Source organism: Pantherophis guttatus, chromosome 1 (assembly GCF_059756535.1).
Source record: "Pantherophis guttatus breed Tessera chromosome 1, ASM5975653v1, whole genome shotgun sequence".
NCBI classification, from domain to species: Eukaryota; Metazoa; Chordata; class Lepidosauria; order Squamata; family Colubridae; genus Pantherophis; species Pantherophis guttatus.
Window position 1 is genome coordinate 183,751,170 of NC_142063.1, and position 24,549 is coordinate 183,775,718.

The 24,549-nt window shown below is 41.0% G+C and overlaps 1 protein-coding gene across 6 annotated transcripts in view; it reads right to left on the reverse strand.

Moving 5' to 3' along the window:
* DRC11 (dynein regulatory complex subunit 11) overlaps nucleotides 1-24,549 on the reverse strand; it is a 277,555-nt gene that overhangs the window by 247,898 nt on the left and 5,108 nt on the right. For 3 of the 6 annotated variants that reach the window (XM_087885733.1, XM_087885748.1, XM_087885745.1), the window contains exon 1: nucleotides 5,599-6,029. The exons of 1 other annotated variant lie outside the window; for it this stretch is intronic. In XM_087885733.1, coding sequence (XP_087741859.1) covers nucleotides 5,599-5,609 — 11 coding nt within the window. In that variant the 5' untranslated portion in view covers nucleotides 5,610-6,029. Of the gene's footprint in view, nucleotides 1-5,598; nucleotides 6,030-24,549 lie in introns of those variants that run through there. 2 more of the 6 variants (XM_087885750.1, XM_087885741.1) reach the window with 2 other exon arrangements.

The window sequence follows — 24,549 nt, forward strand, 5'->3', positions numbered from 1 at the left end:
GGTTGGTTCCGTCTCCCTACGGTGGGTGGAAGTGACTTGAAAGTCCATGTGAAGGAGAGAATGATCAGACCATGACAAGGGCTTGATGTCTATATCCCCTATTCTTAGATCATTCAGCCACTGATCAGAGACAAAAATCAAGTCCAGAGTGTGATTCCCCAAGTGGGTGGGGCCTTGAACTACCTGGGTCAGGTCCATGGTCATCATGGAAGCCATGAACTCCCGAGCCGTCTCCGACATCTCACCAGGGGATGGCAGGTTAAAATCCCCCATAACAATAAGTCTGGGGGTTTCCACCGCCACCCCGGCTATAATGTCGAGCAGCTCAGGCAGGACCGCTGTTACGTGGCAGGGAGCCAGGTACGCAATCAGATTTGGGACCGCCCAGAATTTGGAATAAGATGAGCTATATAAATGTTAATTAAAATAAAATAAAATAAAACAGGCTGGTGATCAGTAGTGGGTTCCACTTACCTTCGCTACCGGTTCAGAACTGTGAGCGTGTGCACGCTCGCTTAGCTCACGCACAGCGCAGAGCATCCGTGATGACGTCTGGGTGGGTGGGCGGAGCCTCCCACCACCACTATCGGTTTGCCTAAACCAGGGCGAACTGGTAGAAACCCACCACTGCTGATGATGCAAACAAAGCAATAATTCTAGACTGTATCAACAGAAATACAATGTCAAGATCAAGAGAAGACATCTTCCTGTTTATTCTATGATGATCAGACTACATCTAAAATATCTGGGCACATTTTAGAAAATGTACTATCAAACTGATAGAGAAAATCAAATCTAGGAAAAACCAACCAAGAGACCTCTAAACAGATTACGAAGAATGATTGGTGACACTGATATGCTGAAAAAAGAGAACTGTCTTCATATATCTAGAAGGCTGTCATGCAAAAGATGGGGCAAGATTGTTCAGAGTTTTTCCAAAAGGCAGGACAAGAAACAATGAAATTACAAGGAAGCAGATTTTGGTTGGACCTTAGGGGAAAAAAATGTTGTAAGAACTGTTCGCTTCAACTGTTTAAACAGAGATTGATATATTTCTTGCATCTACTTCCAACTTTTACGTTCTGTGTAAATACTGAAGAATGTATATTCAGGTTACACCAAAAAGAAAGCAATTTTACTGAAAATGACAATTACACAATGCTTCTGACTGGGAATAAATCATGATTTAGTTTTCTTGATCAGTGATTAAATCAAATTCACTCTTAGGAAGAACCAGTAAAAAAAATCAAAGCTGCTTCATAAATAGCAAAATTAAACATGCAGTTATGCAAAAGATCTGAAGTTCCAGGAACAAATTCCAAAACATTTCTGTAAATAAAATAATTTAACAGCAATATTCTATTAGTGGATTAAAAAGTTTGATCTAATTAAAATTTGGGCATATATATTCATTTCCCCCATTTCTATTGTTTAGAAGGTATTTTCCACCCTCTACTGCTACTGTCTAGAGGACACTTAACAATATTTCCAAAATGAAGGATTGTGGCTCAGGGGCAAGAGCAGATCTGCTTACAGAAGGCCCCAATTATAATTTCTGGCCTCCCTCAGAAAAGAGGTTGGGAAACTAAGTAGGAAATATCGAAATCACAGGATTGAAAGGTAATGTCAGCTTTGGAAGCCATATTAACACCAGAAGCTTCCACGCTGCCAACGTCTTACGCCTGGGAAAGTAGGAAGGGGAATTCAGTAGAGTGATTGTAGTTAGACATAATAGCATTCTTCCCTTCGGTCAAGGTCATGGTGTTTCTTCATCTGGAGGAGGAGTGGTTGCAGGGATGGCTCAGGTTGGGACGGATGGTGATTGGGCCATGTGACAGACTGATGGGTGCAGGGCTGGATTTGGGGTTTTGATTTACTGAGGGAAAACCGGGAACTCTCAGATTTGGGTTTTCCCAGATGTGCCAGTATACCTACTCTAATAAATGGAACATTGAGAAATGCTTGCCTCTGAGTTTTTAATTGAAGTTGGGATTGGTGGTGCAGTGACTCTCCAAATCCCAGCAGAACTGCAATTTCCCACAAGATTAGTGGAATGGGACACTGGAGTACCATCGGGAATCCCATCTCTTTGATTATTTTTATCTTGTTTTAAATGTGGTTTTATATTCTGTAAGCCGCCTTGAGTCGCCATGGGCGAATAGGTGGCAATATAAATTCAATTAATAATAATAATTTATTATAAATAATATATAATATTCAAAATAAATATTTTGAATACAGACGGATTGTCATTTGGAACACAACCCGCAAGATATCACAGTTGTCAAAAACCAAAGCATACAATTTATTGATATCGCCATTACCAGGAGACACCAGAGTTGAAGAAAAAGAACTGGAAAAAATCACAAAATGTCACAACCTGGCCATCGAAACTATGCGATTATGGATGAAACATGTAACAGTGATACCCATTGTTATCGGGGCACTTGGTACCATGTCCAAGAATTGTATAAAATACATCAAGAAATTGCAGCTTCCTGCAATAACACCAGCAGAACTGCAAAAAACTTTGCTACTTGGAACATCGTACATCTTAAGAAGTTACTTGGTTGATACCTAGGATGCTGGCAGCAACCCGTATCAACCATTAGCACCAGTCAATGGTATTTGTGATGCATTCTTGAATGTTCAGTTGAGTGAGTTTCATGTTTAATGAATAAAGTATATAATAATAATAAATCAGAAGCACATGTACTTTGATTCAAATGCAAACTGGAATGCCACAAGTTCACTTATAAATTTTCATTAAATATGGTGTTCTTCCAGGAAGAATATGGCATTCCCTGAGAGAAAGTGTCACCAGAGCTTTCATGAAATAACTTAAGTTGCCTGAGACTTTGCCTCTTCACAAAAATGGCTCTTAGGGTAGATGTTACAAGATATAAAGCAAATAAATAGAATTTTTCTAAAAGGCACAGCTACAGAATTTCTGTATTAGAGGTCAGATATGAACTCACAACACTTAAATACTACTTAGGTTTTAGAAGGGGGATATGATGGCATTTTTCAAATATATCACATAGAGGTGTTTATTTATTTTTATTCCTTAATGCAAGACTTGTATATGTACAAGAAGGCAGATTCCAGGTGAACATTAAAAAATTTCCTGACAGAAAGAGTGGTTCAACAATGAAAGCAATTACATGAAGGCCACCCTTCATGTGATATATGCATCTGATATGGTCAGTTGGACTAAATACATGGGATGTTTAATTTGGATTTTTGTGGTTAATGGGCAGGGTGTTGGATTTGACCGCCTCACTAGCCTTTCTGTGTCTATGATTCTAATTTACACTGTTGTTTCAGCATCAGTTTACCTACTGAACTGATGCAAGGCTGTACTCTTGCATAATAATAAAATAGCTGAATTGAGCATTCTGAGAAATCAATCCTGCTGTGTTCAGTATGAATTCCTGGTTACAATTTCTTCACCCTGTATTGATTATACTCACCATTGATACTAGGCTACAATTTTGAGCGAGCCCAGACGACAATGATTAAGCTCATACAACATACTGAGCCAAAACCAAACAAAATATTTATAGTTTAGCACATTGTGTAAACCTAGTCAGTTCTTGCATGTAAAATATTTATATCTCAAAATGAAGAACAATCAAAGACAGACAGAAGTGAATAGCAAATTATACAATAAGTTATTCATACAAATGACTGTTTGGTCTGGATAATAGGTAACATTTTGTGTATTCCTATATACCAGTGGTTCTCAACCTTCCTAATGTCGCGACCCTTTAATACAGTTCCTCATGTTGTGGTGACCCCCAACCATAAAATTGTTCCTAAGACCATTGAAAATATGTATTTTCCGATGGTCTTAGGCGACCCCTGTGAAAGGGTCATTCGAGCCCCAAAGGGGTCCCGACCCACAGGTTGAGAACCACTGCTATATACTGTGCATATAGATGGGGTAGATCTAAAGAAGAGTATATATACACTACTACAGAAATGTTAGAAAGTTAAAGCTCAGAATAAACTGAGATGTGCAAAGTGCACATGTATGTGTGATCTGCATATTTATGATTTGGGGTTTTTTTATGCATTCAAGTCAGTTTTTATATCTGGTGATTATTTGGATAGCTCTCTGCCATTTTCTTGGCAGTACTTGCCCTGGCCTTCTTAGGCAAGAGGGAGGGAGGGAGGGAGAGAGTGGTGTGACAAGGAGTGGCTGGGAGGGGAGGGGAGAAGCGGGGCTGGGCGTGGCAAGGTCAGGCAAGGCAAGGTGTCCCTTGACTTGAGTGATGTCAAGTTGGCCATGCCTACCCAGTCACATGACCACCCAACCACGCCTACCCACCGGGTCATTAGGGCAGACAACCAGTTGTTAAATTATTTTAATCCCACCACTGCTTATACCTTTTTTTCAGCCAACAAGATCCTTTGTTGCAAGTCAGTCTAGGCAATTTCAATTTGATCTGGGACCAAATCATATGAAAGGGAGATTATTTCTATACTTTCTAACACTTTAAATCAATAAGGGCCAATTTATTAGCCTTGGCCATCACAGCTCCAACAGAAATTTTACATTTTATGGCTATCCTATTTATGGCTATCCTATTTATGGCTATCCTGCATGGAACTAGTGTGCATGAATGAAAGTTGCACAATACTGAACTAAAATTCAGAGATCGTTTTCTGGAGCATGGGAACCTTTTCCGTACAAATCATGTAAAACTGTACAATTTATTTAAAAGGTTATTCATACAAGAAAAATAAATGTGTGATTTACACATTCACAATACATGCAGATTGCAATCACATTCTATATTGTTTTGTTCCTGTGAAAAAAATATTGCAGAGAACTATGATCCTTATGAACTATTATCATAAAGGATCATGATATATGCCTCATTAAAATAGAGGGTAAAAATCTCTTAAAACCTTTCATGTTGCCAATAAAATATGAGTTATAAACCATACTGGCTAGGAGCCAAATTAGATTTTATAAACTGCACCCATTATTTCTTGAAGAGAAAATACCATACAGCTTTCTATTATTAAAAAACTGTCCCAAAATGATTGTTTCACCATTAAAAAAACAAAATAGAACTCATCCTGTAATGCAGCTGGAATATTTTGAATTTCTAAAACTGTATATTGTTTTTCAAAACAGAGTATTCGTCTGAAACACTCATTTTTCAATCTAAGGAGTGAATGAAATGTGAGAAGAGGCCAGATAGGCAGACGCGAATGGGATAAAAACATGGAAAATGAGAGTTCATCTCACCATGTTTGTTTGCAGTAAACCCTCGCCAGGAACAAATTAGTTATTAAATTGTAGTTATAAGAGTGACATAAATAGGCAAGCAACGCAATATTAAAGGTATTTACATCTAGATACTAAAGTGAAACCAAACCTATTCCTATTTTCCGTGATCGTTTCCTGCTCATTCATCATCCCACAACGTTAACTTCGTAGAAGCTGTAACAGGGACCAGAACTGACCTAAATTGACACCCATGAACCGGCACTATATATTTAACAAAAGTGTACTGTTTTATTTTGTACTTACTTATGCGTCATTGCTTTTTGCAAAAGTGTACTATTTTGCTTTTTACTTACTTATGCGACATTGTCTTTTGTCACCTTCCCTTGCGTTTAGCTTTCTGCTCCGATTCGGTTTTCTTAAAGCCTGTTGGAAAAGGAGTCAGGAAAAGTTGTCTGTCTATGTATCCGTTGTTTAAACTGGGAGAAAAATGCTGCCGGGTAAAAGACGAGGAAATGAGCCTTCTAGCTGTAGCAGCGGGCATGCAGAGCCCCAGTAGCAGAGGCCCTTAACGACAGCGGCGCGTGTGCCGCTAGGCGAGCTCTTGCCTCCGCCTCGGGGCCACGTGAATCACGCCCCACTTCCACGTCTGAAGGCTGCTTCTCCTGCAGTTGCACAACGGTGCTCTCCCCGCGCGGCCTCCTTAGCGACTAGCTGCCGAGACCAAAACCACGCTTCGGCTCCTCTGCTTTTCTTCTGCCCGGGCGGTTGCTATAGAAGCGGCGGTGGCGGAGGGAGGTGGGGGGCAGGGAGATCGTTGCCTTCTTCACAAACTATTTCCTTTTGCTGTGGTCGCGGCGATAGAATACAAGGTTCTAGATGGGGGGTATTCGTTGTGCAATTGCCCTTCCTATAGAATTTGATTGAGCAATATATTTTAATTGGTAGCACTAACAATATTATCCTCTCAGGTATATTCTCTCCGCTTTTCAGTCGTCTAGATCAGGCTAAATCAGATACTATCTTGGCAGCTGGAACATTCGCAAAGAAATAAAGCATATGATAAGTGGTGAAGGTAACTCTTGGTTATAAGTGACTAAATATTTAGGGACTACTCTGGGGAAAATAATGAATAGGAAATTGTGCAAGGACAGAAATGTAATAATGGAGTATTTGGGAGGAAAACCAATGGGGAAATGACAAAATGTGTGTTCTGGGAAGCCCCCCCCACGAGAGAATTAAATATTTTGGGGAATATTAAAAGAGGCAGAATATTATTTTTTCCCAAAGGAGAAATAGGGAAAAACAAAGGCAGAAAGCAGCCCCGGACATAGGAAAACAGCTTCAAACTAAGAAGCTTGAAGACGCTGACCTTTAGGAATGCAGATTTTGTATCCATTCAGAAAGACTGGGTTTCCAGCGTCTTTCTCCCTGCTTGGAACCAGACTGGATTTTTCTTCCCACAATGTCATAATGCAAATTCCACCCTTTAGAAATTTGCATGATACTAGATGCAAATATGAGTCCCAGTGTTACAGAAAAGAGACCACACCAGCTCTTTATCGAAAGGAAAGATTTATTGCACAAGGTTCGGCAGTGATAACTCAGCAAAGTCTGAACCCCAAAGGGTTGTTACATACAAGGTTACATACTCTTTTCAGTCAGTATATTCATTTCCGGATGTACACGATTACCATTTATGGATATGACATGCCCACTTCCTTGGTCCTGCCGGGATATCTCAGCACAGGTGAGATGTCACGTATACCATGAGCGGGGGCTTAATCCCATCAGTCCTCTCATTCAACAATGTCACATAGACACATAGGCATTGCGAGCAAGGACTTAATCCCATCAGTATACTTTATTCCCCCCTCTGGAACTCTTCTGACTTCTCAAGAGGAATTTCATAATTGTCAGTGTCAATAATTCTCTGATATTCCCACATGGCCATGACCTGGGTGACTGCTTCCCTTTTTGCCAATAAAGACAAACTATTTGACATATTTTTAACAAAAACAGGCAGAACACATGGTAAGATGATACATCCGGTCGCAATTAAACCTATTAATGCCACGATCGCTTGTAATCCTGGCAGTTTAGGGAACCAGCCACTAAAGATTTCTTTGAAATTAAATCTGTTCCATTCCTGGTCAGCATTGTGGGTGAGCTGTCTCATTTCAGTGGTTAATTGCTTAATTACTTTCCCTGTTTCATCAATTTGTAAGCAACAATTAGATAGGTTAAATTTTCCACACACCCCTCCTTCCTTAGTCAAGATGTAATCCAGAGCCAACCTATTTTGATATACAGCTGTCCTTACTTTATCTGTGGTTTCAGACAATATGTTCAAGGCCTTGTCTATCCTTTGACCAGCCAGGTCTAGGACTGCCTGTAACTGATAATCCTGTTCAGCATATAAATAGGGGTTCTGTATCCGTATGAGCCATCCTCCGCCCAAGTGGCCTGTCCGTATGTGCATACTATTCGCTCAGAGTTCCAAGTGTTGGTTTTTTCATATTCTGCCAACTCTTTACATGGAAAATTAGAGAAGGCTGTATTTACATCCCTTCTGCGTCTCTGTAACCCCACTATGTCATACACAGGAACACCAAACACTTGTCTCGACTGAATAGGCAAAAGGAAGAAGGATGGCTTAATCCATCCTAATACACAAGACCCTGACCAGTTCCAAGGTAGTTTTTCATATGCCAAGTTGCCACATATCCAGTACATGTTGTCTGGGGCAACCCATTCCTCCAAGGTACTATTAAGATAGTAAAATAAGGTAATATTAAATTTACTAGGCTCTGTCCTATTACCAGGAGAGATCCAGCTTTTATACTCCTGATCCCAGTATCCTAGATGAGGTCTCCCACGGGCTCAGTTTGATTCCTCACAAAACAATTTCGCCCCACTAGGTTAGTTGATAATGTCCATACAATACCAGAAAGGCGAGTTCTGGCGGAAATATTCCCTGCCTGAGACATATTATTGAAAACTTCAGGGCTTGCTTCCAAGGCTTCCCACGGCCATTGTTCGCCCATATTCGTACCACCGCACACAAAACAGTTCCTTACTGTCAGTGTTTAGCCACTACTTCTGCCAGTTCTACAAACATATTGTTAACCTTTGTACTTATAGAGAGTGGATCATTATCCAATTTCCTTAGATTATCATATACAGACCAGCCCAAAGTTCTAATTTGCCCTTCATGAATCTTCTCCATTATTATGGTTAGGTAAGTCAAAGGGTCCTGGCCTGTTCCATCAATTCCAAACCCAATGGCTTTTAAAAGTGAATGGGTTCTGAGTACTTCTAACCTAACCCGGTTACTGTTTTTGACTCTTGTGAATTCGCCCAATCCCGCACACCCCTGGTATCCACCTCCTGTATAGTCACACACACATTCCCATCCTGCACATTTCACTGAACCTGCGCAGGGTAGCCATTCCTCATGTCTGGCTGTAATCCAGGTGTTATCGGTGCTACACAGATATTTATGGTCGTGTTTGTATGTATGTTTCCAAGAGTCAGATCCACATCCCACTTTACCTGGTCGGCCTGGTTTATCTATAGCCATACACACATCAAATTCCAATATTATTTTCTCACTTTCCTGTCTAAGGACAGCGGCATGATTCACATATGCATATCGGCCTTCTATTTTCTCACCATAAAGTTGTCCAAACCCTGTATACAAGGTGACATTCAACTTTTCCGGAGTTTCAGGTTTGTAACAGATCTCCTTACTTCCTAGAATACACAACGTATACATGGTTCCATTTCTCTGACATGTCCTTCCCATGGGCTTACAATCTTTTGGGGCTTGGGTGTGATAGATTAACGTAGTCACAGTGGCCAGATCTTGCTTCGCCTGTGTAACACATTGTTTTTTTTTTTTATTGCAAAAGTTTTACAATTACATTTTCACCCCTTTTTTCACCCCCCCACCTCCCTCCCCAAACTTCCCATCCTCCCTAACCCTCCCTAACCCTCCCCCCCCAGACTTCCCTATTATGTACTCATAACTAATAACACTGATATATAAGCTTGAACCCATCCCTCCCCCTGTATAATTTTTCCACTTTGTCTCTTTAAAATATTTCTAATACATTATTTTCAAATAAAAGCTATTTGATACTTTCTAGTTTGGTATTTGTTCTGAACATATTCTATCCACCTTTTCCATTCCCATTCATAAGTCTCTTGTGAACAGTCTTTTAAATATGCTGAAATCTTCGCCATCTCTGCAAAACTAGCCATCTTCAAAGTCCATTCCTCGATAGTGGGCAAAGCTTCATTCTTCCAATATTTACCTATCAACAATCTTGCTGTTATCATATACAATATCAATTTTATTTCACCCCGTGTAAAACCCTTAACTATACCCAATAAAAACAACTGTGGAGAAAATTGAATTTTTTTCCTCAAAACATTCTGCATGACCCACCAAATTTTTATCCAAAAAGCCTTAACTTTCCTGCAGGTCCACCAAACATGATAATACGTAGCATCTGAACATTCACATCTCCAACATTTTGGCTGAACATTAGGGTACATACATGACAACTTTTTAGGATCTAAATGCCATCTATAAAACATTTTATAAAAATTTTCTCTCAGGTTTTGCGACTGTGTAAATTTAACATTCTGTACCCAAATTTTTTCCCAAGTTTCCAGCATCACTGGTTCTTCAAAATTCTGTGCCCACTTAATCATACAATCTTTAACTAATTCCGTTTCTGAATCTCTTTCTAACAAAACATTATAAAGCCTTTTAATATGCATTGGACCTTTCTCTCTTATATGTCTAACCAATTCTTCCTCATGCAACATAATACCAGTTTTTTGATCCTCTTTCCATCTCAGTTGTAATTGATTATATTGTAACCAAGTTAAATTAAACCCTTCATCCAACAGTGTCTGTAATGTCTTCAGCTGCCATCTGCCCGCATCTATAAAAAGAACCTCTTTATATAAAAACCCCCCGAGTGACATTATATTTGTATTCCACAAAGTATGACCAAGATCCAGCCATAGCGGTATTTTATAATCCCATTTGAGTCGGTGCTTCTTCCAAACTCTCATCAAAGAGTCTCTAAGTATATGACTTTTAAATACTTTATCTACTTTGTCGTCATAAAATAAATAAGCATGCCATCCAAATTCAAGATCAAAACTTTCTGCATTCAATATTCCAGTCTTTTTACTTCCAAACCAATCACTTGTTAAAGTTAAAGCTGCTGCATCATAATATAACTGTAGGTTTGGGAGTTTAAGGCCTCCTCTTTCTGGAACATCTTGCATAATTTTCAATTTCACTCTCGGCTTCTTCTCGTTCCAGACAAACTTATTCACACCAGACTGCCAAACTTTCAGTTGTTTATCACTTTTAAGCACCGGAATCATTTGAAACAAAAACAGAAATCTTGGCAAAATATTCATCTTAACTGCTGCTATTCTTCCAAGTAAAGACAGTTGCAGCTTTTTCCAAATCTCCATATCTTTCTGAACCTCTCGCCACAACACCTCATAATTATTTTGAAACAATTTCATGTTTGATTCTGCAACCTGAACTCCAAGATATTTTACCTTAGGTACAATTTCAAAACCTGCCCTCCGTTCAAGCTCATGTTTACGATCTTGTGTCATATTTTTAACTATCATTTTGGTCTTTTTTGAATTCAGTCTAAAACCTGAAACTCTACCATAGTCTTGTATAATGTCCTTCATCAGGATTGTTGATTCCATTGGTTGTGATAGGGTAACAACCAGATCATCTGCAAATGCCTTTATTCTATAATCCTCTTGCCTTATCATTATGCCTTTCAAAATTTTAGAGTCCCGTATTGTATTTAGCAAGACTTCCAATGTTAAAATAAATAAAAATGGGGACAACGGACATCCCTGTCTTGTTCCCTTTTCAATTTTAAACTCTGTCGTCAGACTTCCATTAATAATAATCTGTGCCTTTTGCTCTTGATAAATTGCTGAAATCGCCTGTATAAATTGGTCCCCAAAGTCCATCTTTTTTAAAGTCTTTAGTAGAAAATTCCAATCCACTCTATCAAAGGCCTTCTCTGCATCCAAAAAAACCAGCACTGCAGGAATCTGTTTATTCTTCTCAAGATATTCCAATAAATCTATTACTTGCCTTACATTGTCCTTCATATATCTGCCCTCAATAAATCCCGCTTGATCCTCATGAATCACCTTTTGAATTACTGGCATCAACCTGTTGGCTAATACTTTCGCATAGATTTTATAGTCTGTATTCAAAAGAGATATTGCTCTATAATTCTCTGGTTTTTTAGGACCAGCTTGTTCTTTTGGTATCAGAGATATATAAGCAGTTGTCCATGATGGGGGTATTTTACCCCCTTGTTGAATATTGCAAAATAAATCTCTAAGTTGTCCCACCATTTCAGCTTGTAAAGTTTTGTAATACACTGCGGTCAAACCATCCGTGCCAGGAGCTTTGGCTGTTTTTAACTGTTTAATTGCTGCTATTATCTCCTCCTCTGTTATAGGATAATTCATTCTTTCCTTTTGTTGATCAGTAATTTTTGTAACTCTCTTATCATTTAAATATTTTTCTATAAGTCCATTCTGCACCTCCTCTTTGGCATATAGTTTGGTATAATAGTCCACAAAAGCTTCTTTAATTAATTTTTGTTGAGTAATTTCTTTCCCTCCAATATCAATACTATCAATAGTCCGTATACTTTGTTTTTTCCTCAATGTGTAAGCCAACCATCTGCCCGGTTTGTTAGCGTTGCAAAATGTATTATGCTTCGCATATTGTAAGTTTGTTGCAACTTGTTCCGCCATAAGCATTTGAAATTGGTCTTTCAAAAGTTTTATAGCACTTCGTATTCTTTCATCTGTTGGGTTTTTAATAAGTAACTGTTCTTTATTCTTTATTTCCGTTTCCAATTCAGATCTTTTCTTTTGTCGGAACAGTCTATGTTTAGAGTTCATGTAGATAAGTACCCCTCTCATATAAGCTTTACTTGCGTCCCAAACAATTTCAATTGGGGTACCTTTATTCAAATTTATTTCAAAAAATTCTTTCAAATGCTTTTTAAGTTCTATTGTATTTTTTTCATATCTAAACAAGTTCTCATTTAATCTCCAAGAACATCTCTCAACCTTATCCATCTCAATTTCTATCCATACAGGGCTATGGTCAGTCAAAGTTCTTGGAAAAATCTTTGTTCTTTTTGTCTTAACAAGTAGATCATTTGACAACAGGATAAAATCAATCCTAGAAAAGGATCTATGTCTATCAGAAAAGAAAGTGTAATCCAATTCTTTTGGGTTATGTATTCTCCAAACATCTTTTAGTTCCATATCTTCTTTCATATCAAAAAAAGTCTGTGGTAGTCTAATTCTAGACTTTGCCAAACTCTTTTTATCTAGTTTAGAATCAATTACTCCATTCCAGTCTCCCATAATTAAAATAGATCTATAGTCCCATTGCAATATTTTAGTATGTAACATCTTATAAAAATAGTCCTGTTGTTGATTGGGAGCATAAATTCCAATCAAAAGAATTTGGCCATTTGCTGTAATCAATTCAATTGCTACAAACCTACCATCTTGATCTGCTTCTATAACTTTAGCTGTTAACTTTTTATTTACATAAATAACCACACCATTCTTTTTCTGCGAAGTTGAAGATATAAAATGTGCTCCTAATTTTGAGTTTATCAAATATTTTTGATCTTGAGTTGTAATATGCATTTCTTGTAAACATATTATATCATTATTAAATTGTTTCAAATATGTAAATAGTTTCTTCCTTTTCTGTGCTGAATTCAACCCATTGACATTCCAAGATAAACACTTAAAGGTCATCAGCCTCTTTCTGGAGCACAGAGCAATATGCTTGAAGTTCATCCGAGAGCTTCGATATCGCTCCTCCCATAGCTCCACTCTCTTGTACAGTACTCTTAACTGCCTTCTTGTCTTGTCTTTCCTGTTGTTGTTGTTGCTTTTGTTTAAGTAGCTTAGATTGAGCTCTAGTTATACGTTGATCTTTAACTTCAGTCAACTGAATCAAGTCCAAAATTGGAGAAGAATCAAACAGGGGCTCACTCAAAAAACCTCCTTCTGCACCTTGCACTACTTCTAATTCCTGCTTGGACTGTTCTTGCAATTGCCTCTCTTCACTCTCTTTAATCTCCAAAACTGTGGATGTACGTGGAGATGGTGTTCTTTCCTTAAGAATAGTAGTGTAAAAGTGTTGTGCCTTCTCCACGGTATTCAACCGATATCCTTCTCCCTTATATCTAAAAATTATCCCAGCTGGTGCATCCCACCGGAAGGGTATCTGTAAATTTTTCAATTCCGTAACAAGAAAACCAAATTCTTTTCTGGCTTTCAACATTTTAGGAGGTAATTCTTTAAAGATTTCAAGTCGTGAACCCCCCACTTGTACAGAAGTATGAAAAGATTTTTGCAGGATATCATTTCTAATTTCTCTATCTGTAAAGTATATGACCACATCTCTAGGCAGTTGTCTTTGTCTGGCCACCCAAGAGTTCACTCTGTAAATTTTATCTATTTTGTGAAATACCACATCAGAATTAACTTGTAAAATCTTGGCCAAGGCTTCAGAACAAACTTGTCTCAAATCCTGTCTCTCCCCCTCTCGAATTCCCCGAAGCCGTATGGCGAATTCCATCGCCCGGAATTGTATCATAACAATCTCATCTTCAATTCTCTGCATTTTATTGTCAACTTCATCAATTTTATAATCATTGTCTTTCATCTTGACATTAACTTCTGATTTAAATTCTTCAACTTTAAAATCAACTTTCCCAATAAATTCTGCCAGGCCAGACGCCACTTCTGATATTTTTTTGGTCACCTTATTTTGATTCTGTTTCACCATATCTTTAACTTCATTAATTTCCTGCATAAATTCCTGATGTGATTTTTGAAGTTTATCATCTATTTCCTGTTGAGATTTTAGAAATTTATCATCCAGAGTTTTAGAAATAAATTGTTTTAAATCTCCCACATCAAATTCTTTTTTCTGGGTCTGTAACTGCTGTGCAGAGGGAAGCTGCGTTTCTTGTTTATGTATGGGGGATCCCCCCCCTGTTGCCTTCCCTTCCTGCTTCTTTGAAGCCATCGTGCCACGTAAGCTAGTTTTTCTGAAGAGGGAAGTTCTTTTTCCTTTCCCTCTTCCACAGAAACTTCTAAAAAAGTCCCCCAGATTTAATCAAGTGAAACTGAAGTAAAGCAAAGTCAAATTTTAGAAAAAGAATTTTTTTCTTTAGATAGAGCAACTTTGTAGCAGCTTTACAACTTTGTAGCAAAGCAGGAAGGCTTCACAAATCCACTTTCACTAGCTCGTTAACTCAAATGCTGGGCGCCATATTTTTTCAAATCACTTTCACTCGCTCACTTTCTCTTTTGATTTAAAAAGTCAACAAAGCACTAATACTTGCAATTTTCAAGTTTCTGGATTCAAGTTGATATTTCCGCTGTTTGTTAGGGTTAGTTCCTTTCACTTTAAAAGTTTGCTGCTGCCGGCTTGTTCTGCTGAAGGCAGAATCATCCCACGCCGCCCGGAGTCTCCGCAGGTTGGGAGGGAGCCGCACCTGTTTTCACCCCCAGAAGCAATTCCCTGGGGGGGTTACAGGGGCTCAACCTGTGCCCTGCTGTCTCTGCTCCTACAATCTTCAAGATTTTGGAGTTTTCGAGCCGCTCCTCGTTCGCGGGGCGGCTCTACAGGCGGCGGGGCTGGCGGTCTTTAAAAAATCACCGCCGTCGCCGAAGCTTGCAAACCGGAAGTCCCTGTGTAACACATTGTTGACAATTATCAGAGATGTCGGGTTTTACAGCTTCCCAATGCCATAAATTAACTGGGTCAGGTCCATAGCTGTCATGGAAGCCATGAACTCCCGAGCCACCTCAGATGTCTCGCCGACTGATGACAGGTTAAAATCCCCCATGACCATAAGCCTGGGGGTATCAACTGCCACCACGGCTATAACATCAAGCAGCTCAGGCAGGGCTGTTGCCACGTGGCAGGGAGCCAGGTACGTGACTAGCAAGCCCAACTGCACCCTATGACCCCACTTCACAAGGAGGGACTCACATCCAGCCGTCTGAGGAACAGTGGCCTCCCTCGGTCCAAGACCTTCGTTAATAACAACCACTACCCCTCCACCCCTCCCCTGTGACCTTGGCTGATGGAAAGCACGGAAACCTGGTGGGCACATATCAACAAGGGGGGGCTCCCTCTTCCTGGCCCAACCAGGTCTCCGTAATACCCGCCAGGTCCGCACCCCCCTCCTGAATAAGGTCACAAATGAGGGGGGCTTTATTTACTACGGACCTGGCGTTGCATAGCATCAGCCGAAGGCCTGGGGAGTAGTATAGGCCTTCCAAGCACTTTTCCTGACACTCCCTGAATTTTTTTACTTGAGACCCCAAAGGGGGGGCTATCGGTTTATTAATTACTGACCAACTTGCCCCAGTATCCAACAAGAAAGTCATATCCTTCTTTCCCACCTTTACTGAAACCAGGGGCTCTGGGGGTGGGTCCTTTAAGCCTGGTCCTGTCATTCAGTCCAGTCCATCTCCGCTAATCCAATCAACTCCCCCGTCTCTTGGGGGGGGCACCTCCCTTGTCCTCTTATCCCATAACCTCCTCTGTCTCTTCCTCTCATTTCGTTTCCTCTCATGGCGGGAGGAGGCAATGCCCTACCTCCTCCTCTAGCCCAGAATCCCAATCGCCATGGGCAGTCCCGCTGCCAGTGTCCCTCTTCTTTACACAGGGCACACTGGTTGGGTCCAAGAGGCACTCCTCCCAATGCGGCAGCAAGTAATTCTGCCTTCCTTTGTAACAAAGTTGTTACAGAATCTGGTGGTCCTGCTAGACTGCCCCCTTTTCAGATCCTCTATTTCTTTTGAAGAAATATTGCCTATTGGCACAATATCTACCAATTTTGTTTGTAACATGTTAACTGTCAACTTATAGCATCTTTTTTAAGGAAGAAGTTGGGAATAAAGCTGAAAAGAGAATCAAAGTTGATTCCACTACCACTAGATGAATTGCAAATTCTACATCTACCTGAAGGGAAGCATATAGTGGAGTACCTCAAGGTTTGGTCTTGGGCTGAGTGCTCTTTAGCACTTCATAAATGATCTAGATGCGGGGATTCAAAGGTGCTCATCAAATTTGTAGGTGTCACTAAACTAGGGAGAGTTCTAATACTTTGAAAAATAGATTCAGAAGTATTGATAGATTTGAGCATTGGGCACTAGCCAATAAGATGTAGTTCAGTGGTGAGAAAAGTAAGTTCCTGCACTTAGGCAGGAGAAAAAAGATGTACAGGTATAGAATAGGCAGTACCTGACTCAACAGTAGTTCCTCTGAAAGCGATTTTGCTGTCCTGTTGGACCACTGCTTAAATGTGATACGGCAGTGTGTTACAGCTGCCAAAAAAGCCAATGTAGTCCTAGGCTGCATCTACAAAGGAATAGCAACAAGCTCACAAGAAGTGATAGTATCGCTTAATACTGCACTGGTGAGACCACATTGGGAATACTATGTGCAGTTCTGGTCACACAATAGAAAAAAAAGTTGCTGAGACCTAGAAAGTGTTCAGACAAGAGCAATGTCAGCCATGGAGGCCATCTTTTCTTTTTTTGATCTTCAGGGCTGCCACACTTAGTGCCATGGGAAAGTGGGAGGGGGGTTGCATGGAGTTGGTAGAGTTATTTAGCCACAACAACATTCTTTTCTCTGAGAATCAAGGTCATTCAGCCTGCATCTGGATTGGCTTGACTGGGAGGCATCTCCAGTTGGGATAGTAGATTGATTGGACCATGTGATGGACATGTGGGTGCAGGGGAAGGGACTTTCTTTTGGATGGGGAAAACCCGGGAGCTTTCAGATTCGGGTTTTCCCAGATGTGCCAAGATGACATCTCTAATAAAATGGATCTTTGAGGAACTGCCTCCCTCGGAGTCTTACTTGGTTGGGGGTGTTACATGGAACCCTGACATTAACCCAAATCTTCTTTAAAAACCTCAACCCAGCTCCCCACTTAGTGGAGTGCTGTCCGGGGTCCTGAGCCCTGAGCGCTGACCCGATATTTGGGTGGCGTAAAGACTCAGGGAAGATGGAGGAAAATATTACAACTACATTTGCGGATTAGATAGCCCAGCTACACGATGAAGGAGAACTAAACAATGCTGATGAATTTGTGAAGCTGCTCTGGGCCCAATTCGAAGATACGGCCCATAGGCAGGAGGCTGAAGCCCAAATCAAAGCCCTGAAGCAAGTGGGCCAACCCCCCAAGGACTTGTCTGGGAGTTTCAGAGGTTGGCCAGAAAATTGAGGGACTGGCCTGAACACCTTATCGTCCAACATTTCTGTCACTGCGTTATTTTATTTGCCAGCTGAACTCATCATTTCTGGACTATCAGACTTTCCGTACCTTGCCAAGAATCCTTATCAGTAAGCTACTACGCATGTCCATCCACCCACATTCCTTTACACACTCTTTCCTTTGCTCTCTTGCCACGGGTGCCGGTTGCTGAAAGGCAGCTGGCCCAAATTACTTCCAAGATGTAACAATTTACTTTTCTTAGTTAGTGAGGTGTTTTATTTTCTTTATAACAAATAAATGAGTTTTATTAGAAACCTTCCTCGCGTTTCTTTTCAGAATATTGCAACTTGGAATAAGCCACGATATATCTCCTCTAAACCAGGGTAATTAGTCCCAGAGCCAAACATGGGATTAATAAATGCCCTGACATCTGGTAGCAGCTCTGACGGTTTGATTTATGGCTTTTTTCCTTGTTTTGTTATTTCTGATAAGAGCGCATAGGCAATTAGTTTTTAGCTACTGAGGTACGCTAATTATCTTTGCTAAGATGCCGAAACAGAAGAAAAACAAATACAAAATGTATTTTGCTGAGAAGGTGGCAGAAAGGAGTTTTCCAGATTTCCAGCCCCTTACTACAGCCACACGCCTGGAACGAGAAGAAGCCGTGGGAACAGAAATGGAGGGAGATAAGACAGAAGCCATTTTTGAAGATGATGATTTACGACTGAGGTCAGTAACATTTTCTTCTGATCTTCCAAGCTCTGAAAAAGTCTTCCCAGAACCTTCTGAATTTGTAACGCTCGGTGCAAGGCTAAAGCAAACTGCTGAGCAAAATTCCTCCCACGCAGAGAGAGAAACAATTCATTATTCTCCTCGAAGCTCTAAGCTCACCCTGGATGAGCTGGCTATGAAAGCCTTTCGTGACCGTATAAAACTCTATGAACAGCAGCTATCCCAGGCAAAAATGGTATATCTATGCTTGAGCAAGATAAGGGAGATAATTTAAGATTTTCAAAAAGCGCCATATTGCCTTCTTCTCCGCAGCCAAAGACACTCCCCCTGGTGGATTTTGTGTCAGGCCAATTAAGGCAAAGAGCACTGCATACGTCACATGAAAGTCTCCCTGATCAAGTTACACATGTCTTACATAACCACTCCTACTCTAAAGCATACAATGCCAGGTATGCAAAGCTGCCCGAAGCTAAAGGTGCAGCACCATCTGCTGGCGAAAGTAATTTACTACAGGAAGCTGAAATGCCACAAGTGTTTCCACGGGCTCAAACTCCAACACCCCCTGGTGGTGTTGGTGTCCTTTTAGATGGAACACAGGCATGCTTTATGCAGCAAAGGCAAATGATTGCATCTCCAGCAGGTCATGCCAATATTGCAGCTCAAGCACAAATGGCAACTGGAATACAGCAGATTCCAGTGCATCAGCCACAGCAGCTACAAATGCCTGCATATGTGCCCCAGCCACAAGTGCAAAGAGGGCCACCTCCTGGCCCACCTCCAATGGCACAACCAAGACCATTTTAGGTCCACAACAGGCACAGCAAATACCACAGGCATTTCTGCCAGCACAGCCAGCATACCAAGTGCAGTCTCCTTACCAGGCATTTTCTGTCTCTCCACTAAGTCAAAACTAAAAATGTCTGAACTCCACGGTTCGAGATTGAAACCCAGTGAACAAATTGGAGGACATATGACCAAATTGAAAGGTCTGAGAACAGAATTGAGAGAAAGAGGCCATAACATTGAAGATATTCAAATGATCAGCATCATTATTAACTCTTTGAATTATGAATGGAAAGATGCTGTTACAAAAAATAACCAAGTCCCAATTGCTCAACGCACAGTGGACAATGTCTGTAGACTTTTAATTGAAGAAGAGGCATTCATGCTAGCCACACCACATTTGAGAGGACCACCCGCATCAAAATCTCCAGCTAGGCGCCCCTTCTGAGGAAGGACCTATGCTCCAAGGATGCCAAGATGCTACACCTGCAATCGTGTGGGACATGCCACCCGGGATTGTCCCCAACGAGTTCCAGCTCCCGTCATGTACCAGCCCAGAGGAACAGACTCCAGAGGCAGAGGCGGAAGACAAGGTCGTCGTGGTCCCCGGCGTGATCCACAAACTCCACTCGCCACGTTGGCTTTAACCAATGATCCACAACCTCAACCAGAGTACGACAGACGACTCCTGTGGACTTTGGACAGTGGTGCAGCATTGCATGTTACCTACAGAAAGGAACTTTTCACAGAGATGCACGAGCCTGAACCAGAACTACGTGAACTTTACTCTTTTTCCAATCATCCTTGTCAGGTCAAAGGAAAAGGAACTGTTTATGTTGAAGAGCTCGATGCATTCATTCCTGATGTTTATTACATACCAACAGTAACCAGTAATTTGCTTAGTCAGTGTCACTTGTCTAGAATGTTAAAGTTCCAAGTTCACCACCTTGAAAAAGCAAGTTACATAGTTAAAGATGGAGATATTGTTGCTGAAACCATATTAATTGGTGGTGTTTATTACTTAAAGCCAAAGCCTAAAACACAAACACAGGCAAGTATGCAAACTCCAAAAGGGGAAGGCACAGGCCCAGAGAGAGATGCTCCAGAGAGAGATCCTGTTGCTATTCCAAAGGCTCCTAAAGCCAACAAAAATAGAATTGGTAAACAGGTTGCTCAGAGCAAGCCTGAGGTTCCGCATAAAAATGTTAATGTTGAGAATTCACTAACTGGTAAACCTTTGCATTCCAGGTGTATCCATAAATGGCATAGAAGATTGGGGCATGCCAGTTTCCGTGTTCTTAGGAAGATGCTGGAGTTCGCAAAAGGTTTGGATCTAAAGGGGTGTAAGGTGTTTTTGGGTTGTGCTGTATGCAAAAAGGCCAAATCCAAAGCAGCAGCCATTCCCAAACGCGCTACACGCCTGTCAACACGCATTTTTGATTTGGTTCACATTGACATAGTTGGTCTTTTCCCACCATCATTTGGTGGTAGAAAATATTTTCTAACAATTGTTGATAATTACTCTAGATATGGATATGTATATCCTATGAAAGAAAAATCAGAGACTTTTCAGATCTTTAAAGACTTTGCAACCCTTGTTTCTACCCAACACCAAGTTCGCATCGCCAGAATCCAGAGTGATCGTGGTGCCGAATTCATGTCTCAGCGTTTCCAGGACTGGATGCGTAAGAATGGAATTATTCATCAGACTTCGCCCCCTGGCACACCGGCTCACAACGGAGAGGTACTGCAAACCATGATGCGGTGTCTCCTAGAAGACGCCAACCTTGATATGATATACTGGGGTGAAGCTATCAAGTATGCAAATTACATTGTCAACCGTACTTGGAGCAGTGTAACAAATCAGACTCCTTTCTTCATGTTGTATGGCTACAAGCCCGATCTTAAAAACATTCATATTTTTGGTTCATACGCTATGGTGAACGTTCCCTTAGCTCAAAGAAGAAAAGGAAGTCCAGCAGCAAAGAGACTGAGATTTATGGGTATTGATGATAATTCAAAATGGAGCAGATTTATTGACTCTAAACATGCAATTGTGATTTCCCAATCTGCTAATTTTGAGGAAGATATTGACTGGTCCAGGATTCATTCCAATGATCCTGGAGTTTATTTTCCTAGAGATGATACTGCTGATGCCACGCAGATTGATGATCAAGATTCCACTGATTCTTCTCAACCCGATGTTCCGTCTTCGCAAGCCGCGGATGCTGACGCTAGTGACGAAAGTGAGGACGAGGACGAAGCAGAAGAAGACTGGACAGTTGTTCCGAGACGTTCCAAGAGGGTCACAAAAGGAATCCCTCCACAACGATATTCTTGGCAACTGACAAAAGCACCCTTGTCTTTGATTTGCAATGTTACACTTCCACCTGATAATTTTGCACAAATCAAGCAGCTCCCTGATTCAGAGCAAGACAAATGGTATGATGCAATGCAGGTTGAAATGGATAGTCTAAAGAAACTCAAAGTATTTACACCTGCAAAACCTTCAGCAAACAAAAAGATCATTGGCACTCGATGGGTCTACAGAATCAAAAAGAAACCAAATGGTGAGTCATTGTACAAAGCCAGACTTGTAGCTCAGGGTTTCGCTCAACGTTATCCTGAGGACTACACAAATACTTACTCACCGACAGTCAGAACTGAGAGTGTAAAAATTGCTTTAGCAACTGCAACTATCCTTGGTTTAGAAGTTTTCCAGTTTGATGTTGACACGGCTTATCTGCATGCAGACCTAGACGAAGAGATCTACATGAAAAGTCCTCCAGGATTCCGACAGCAAGAAGGGGATACCTGGTTTCTAAACAAAAGTCTTCATGGTCTGAAACAATCTGGTTTAATGTGGTATTTATGTCTTACTGACAAACTAAATTCAATGGGCTTTATTAAGTCCGAAACTGATGAGTGCGTGTTCACAAAAAGATCTAACAATGCATATGAGATAGTTCTTGTTTATGTTGATGATATTGTTTATATTGGTCCAAATAAGCAAATGAGTGAAATTTTTGCCAAAGCTTTGCAGAGATACTTCACATTGAAATCATTAGGTCACATTAGCACTTATTTAGGTGTTCAGATTAAAAAAAACACAGAAGGGGTTTAGTCTTTCACAAGAAGATAAAATTGAACAAGTTTTGCATCATTGCAACATGAAAGACGCTAACACAACAAAGACACCCATGCAAACAATTTTCACAACTTGACACAAGAAGAAAGTCCTGAGTTCGAGGATCAAACACTTTACCGTTCAGTCATTGGGTCACTATTGTACATTAGTAGTTGGACCAGACCCGACATTGCACTTAGTGTTAATCTCTTATCTCGACACGTAGGTAAGGCAAAACAGTTTCATTGGACATGTATTAAGAAATTACTGAGATACCTAAAATACACCAAACACATGAAGTTATTGTTAGAACCAACACACACTGATTATGCAGAATTATATTGTTATGCAGATTCTGATTGGGCAAGTGATAAGAAATCACGTAAAAGTACTTCAGGTTATATGATGTTCTTAAATGGATGTCCTGTTTATTGGCAAGTACGTAAACAGAATTTTGTTTCTTGTTCATCTACTGAAGCTGAATATGCTTGTGTTTCTGATGCATGTAATTCCCTAACCTGGTTTGATGCTTTAGTCACAGATATCTGGACACACCCGATCCGACCGATCACCATGATGGACGACAATGAATCGGTGGTTTATATTTCTGAATCGCATTTTACAGGTTCTAGGTCCAGACACATTGACATCCGTTATCAAAACATAAAACATTTAGTGAAAAAAGGTTTTGTCAAAATGCAATATGTATCTACACATGATCAAATTGCTGATATGCTCAACAAACCACTTCCAGCAGCTCAACACGAGTATCTGCGAAAGAAGATGTGCCTTATTTGATGGTCTACTGATATTCGCTCAACTGGCAAAGAAGGGGAATGTCACTGCGTTATTTTATTTGCCATCTGAACTCATCATTTCTGGACTATCAGACTTTCCGTACCTTGCCAAGAATCCTTATCAGTAAGCTACTACGCATGTCCATCCACCCACATTCCTTTACACACTCTTTCCTTTGTTCTCTTGCCACGGGTGCCGGTTGCTGAAAGGCAGCTGGCCCAAATTACTTCCAAGATGTAACAATTTACTTTTCTTAGTTAGTGAGGTGTTTTATTTTCTTTATAACAAATAAATGAGTTTTATTAGAAACCTTCCTCGCGTTTCTTTTCAGAATATTGCAACTTGGAATAAGCCACGATACATCTCCTCTAAACCAGGGTAATTAGTCCCAGAGCCAAACATGGGATTAATAAATGCCCTGACAATTTCAAAGAGACCCTAGACAAGGACCTCCGGCAAGCTTGCAGCATCAGAGGAGTTCCAGACCATATACAGGACTGGTACAATATAGCTGTGGCAATGGACCTAGAAATCCACCCACATCAGAAGCCTACCCTGGAAAAGGCAGTCAAGAGGACCTTGGGTCTCTGAGCCCAGCGAAGCTGGCTGAAGCCACGCAGCACTGCCAGGGACGATCAAGTGCTTCCCATGAAGGCAACATGGCCACCGAGCATCTGAATGCCTGGCACCCGCCCCAGTCCCTCAATTCCAGACCCCATTGGCACCCTAGGGAAGAAGAACCCCAAGAAACCCACCAGACAAGGGGAGAATCACCTGACAAGCCGTTGAGGTTCCTCTCCTCCCAGCCGGATTCGAGGAAACTCCAGCTTTAGAAAAAAAACCAGGCTCTGCCAGTGGGAGTAGCGGTGAAGAAGACCCGATGGTAAGTGAAGCCGTCCGCCCCTTCACAGTAAAAATCCAGATTATAGTGCCAGAGACTGAAGTCCAAGGGGACGTAGAGGCCGTCATGGACAATGGCTGCACCAGATGCCTCAGCAGCCTCTTCATAGTCCAGCAACATAAAATAGGCATGAGACCTCTAATGCATCCCATCCACTTTGAGCAAGTTGATGGGACACTAATAGGAGGAGCCCCTGTCCCTCTAGTCACGGAACTCATTAGACTAGAGATGGGGTGCCACCAGGAGCTCATTCGATTTGTTGTAGCCCCCAACATGATTGAATCAATCATTCTGGGTTTTGCATGGCCGGACAATTGGGGCCCGACCATCACGTGGGAAGATAGATACAGAAAACTAAGAATAGGCATTGGCCCACTGCTGCCCATCCAGCCAGACAACTGTCAAAAGGCAGCCAACTCTGGCAGCCTCAGCCTGCCGGAAAGCATGACAGCTGCCACAAATGAACTCCCCAGCTGCCCACAGGTGCCCAAAGAGTACCGAGGCTTGGCAGATGTCTTTAGCGAGCAGGACTGCAACTTCTTCCCCCCTCACCGCCCCACAGACTGCACAATTGAATTTGTGCCAGGAGCCAAGTTGTCAAAGCCGA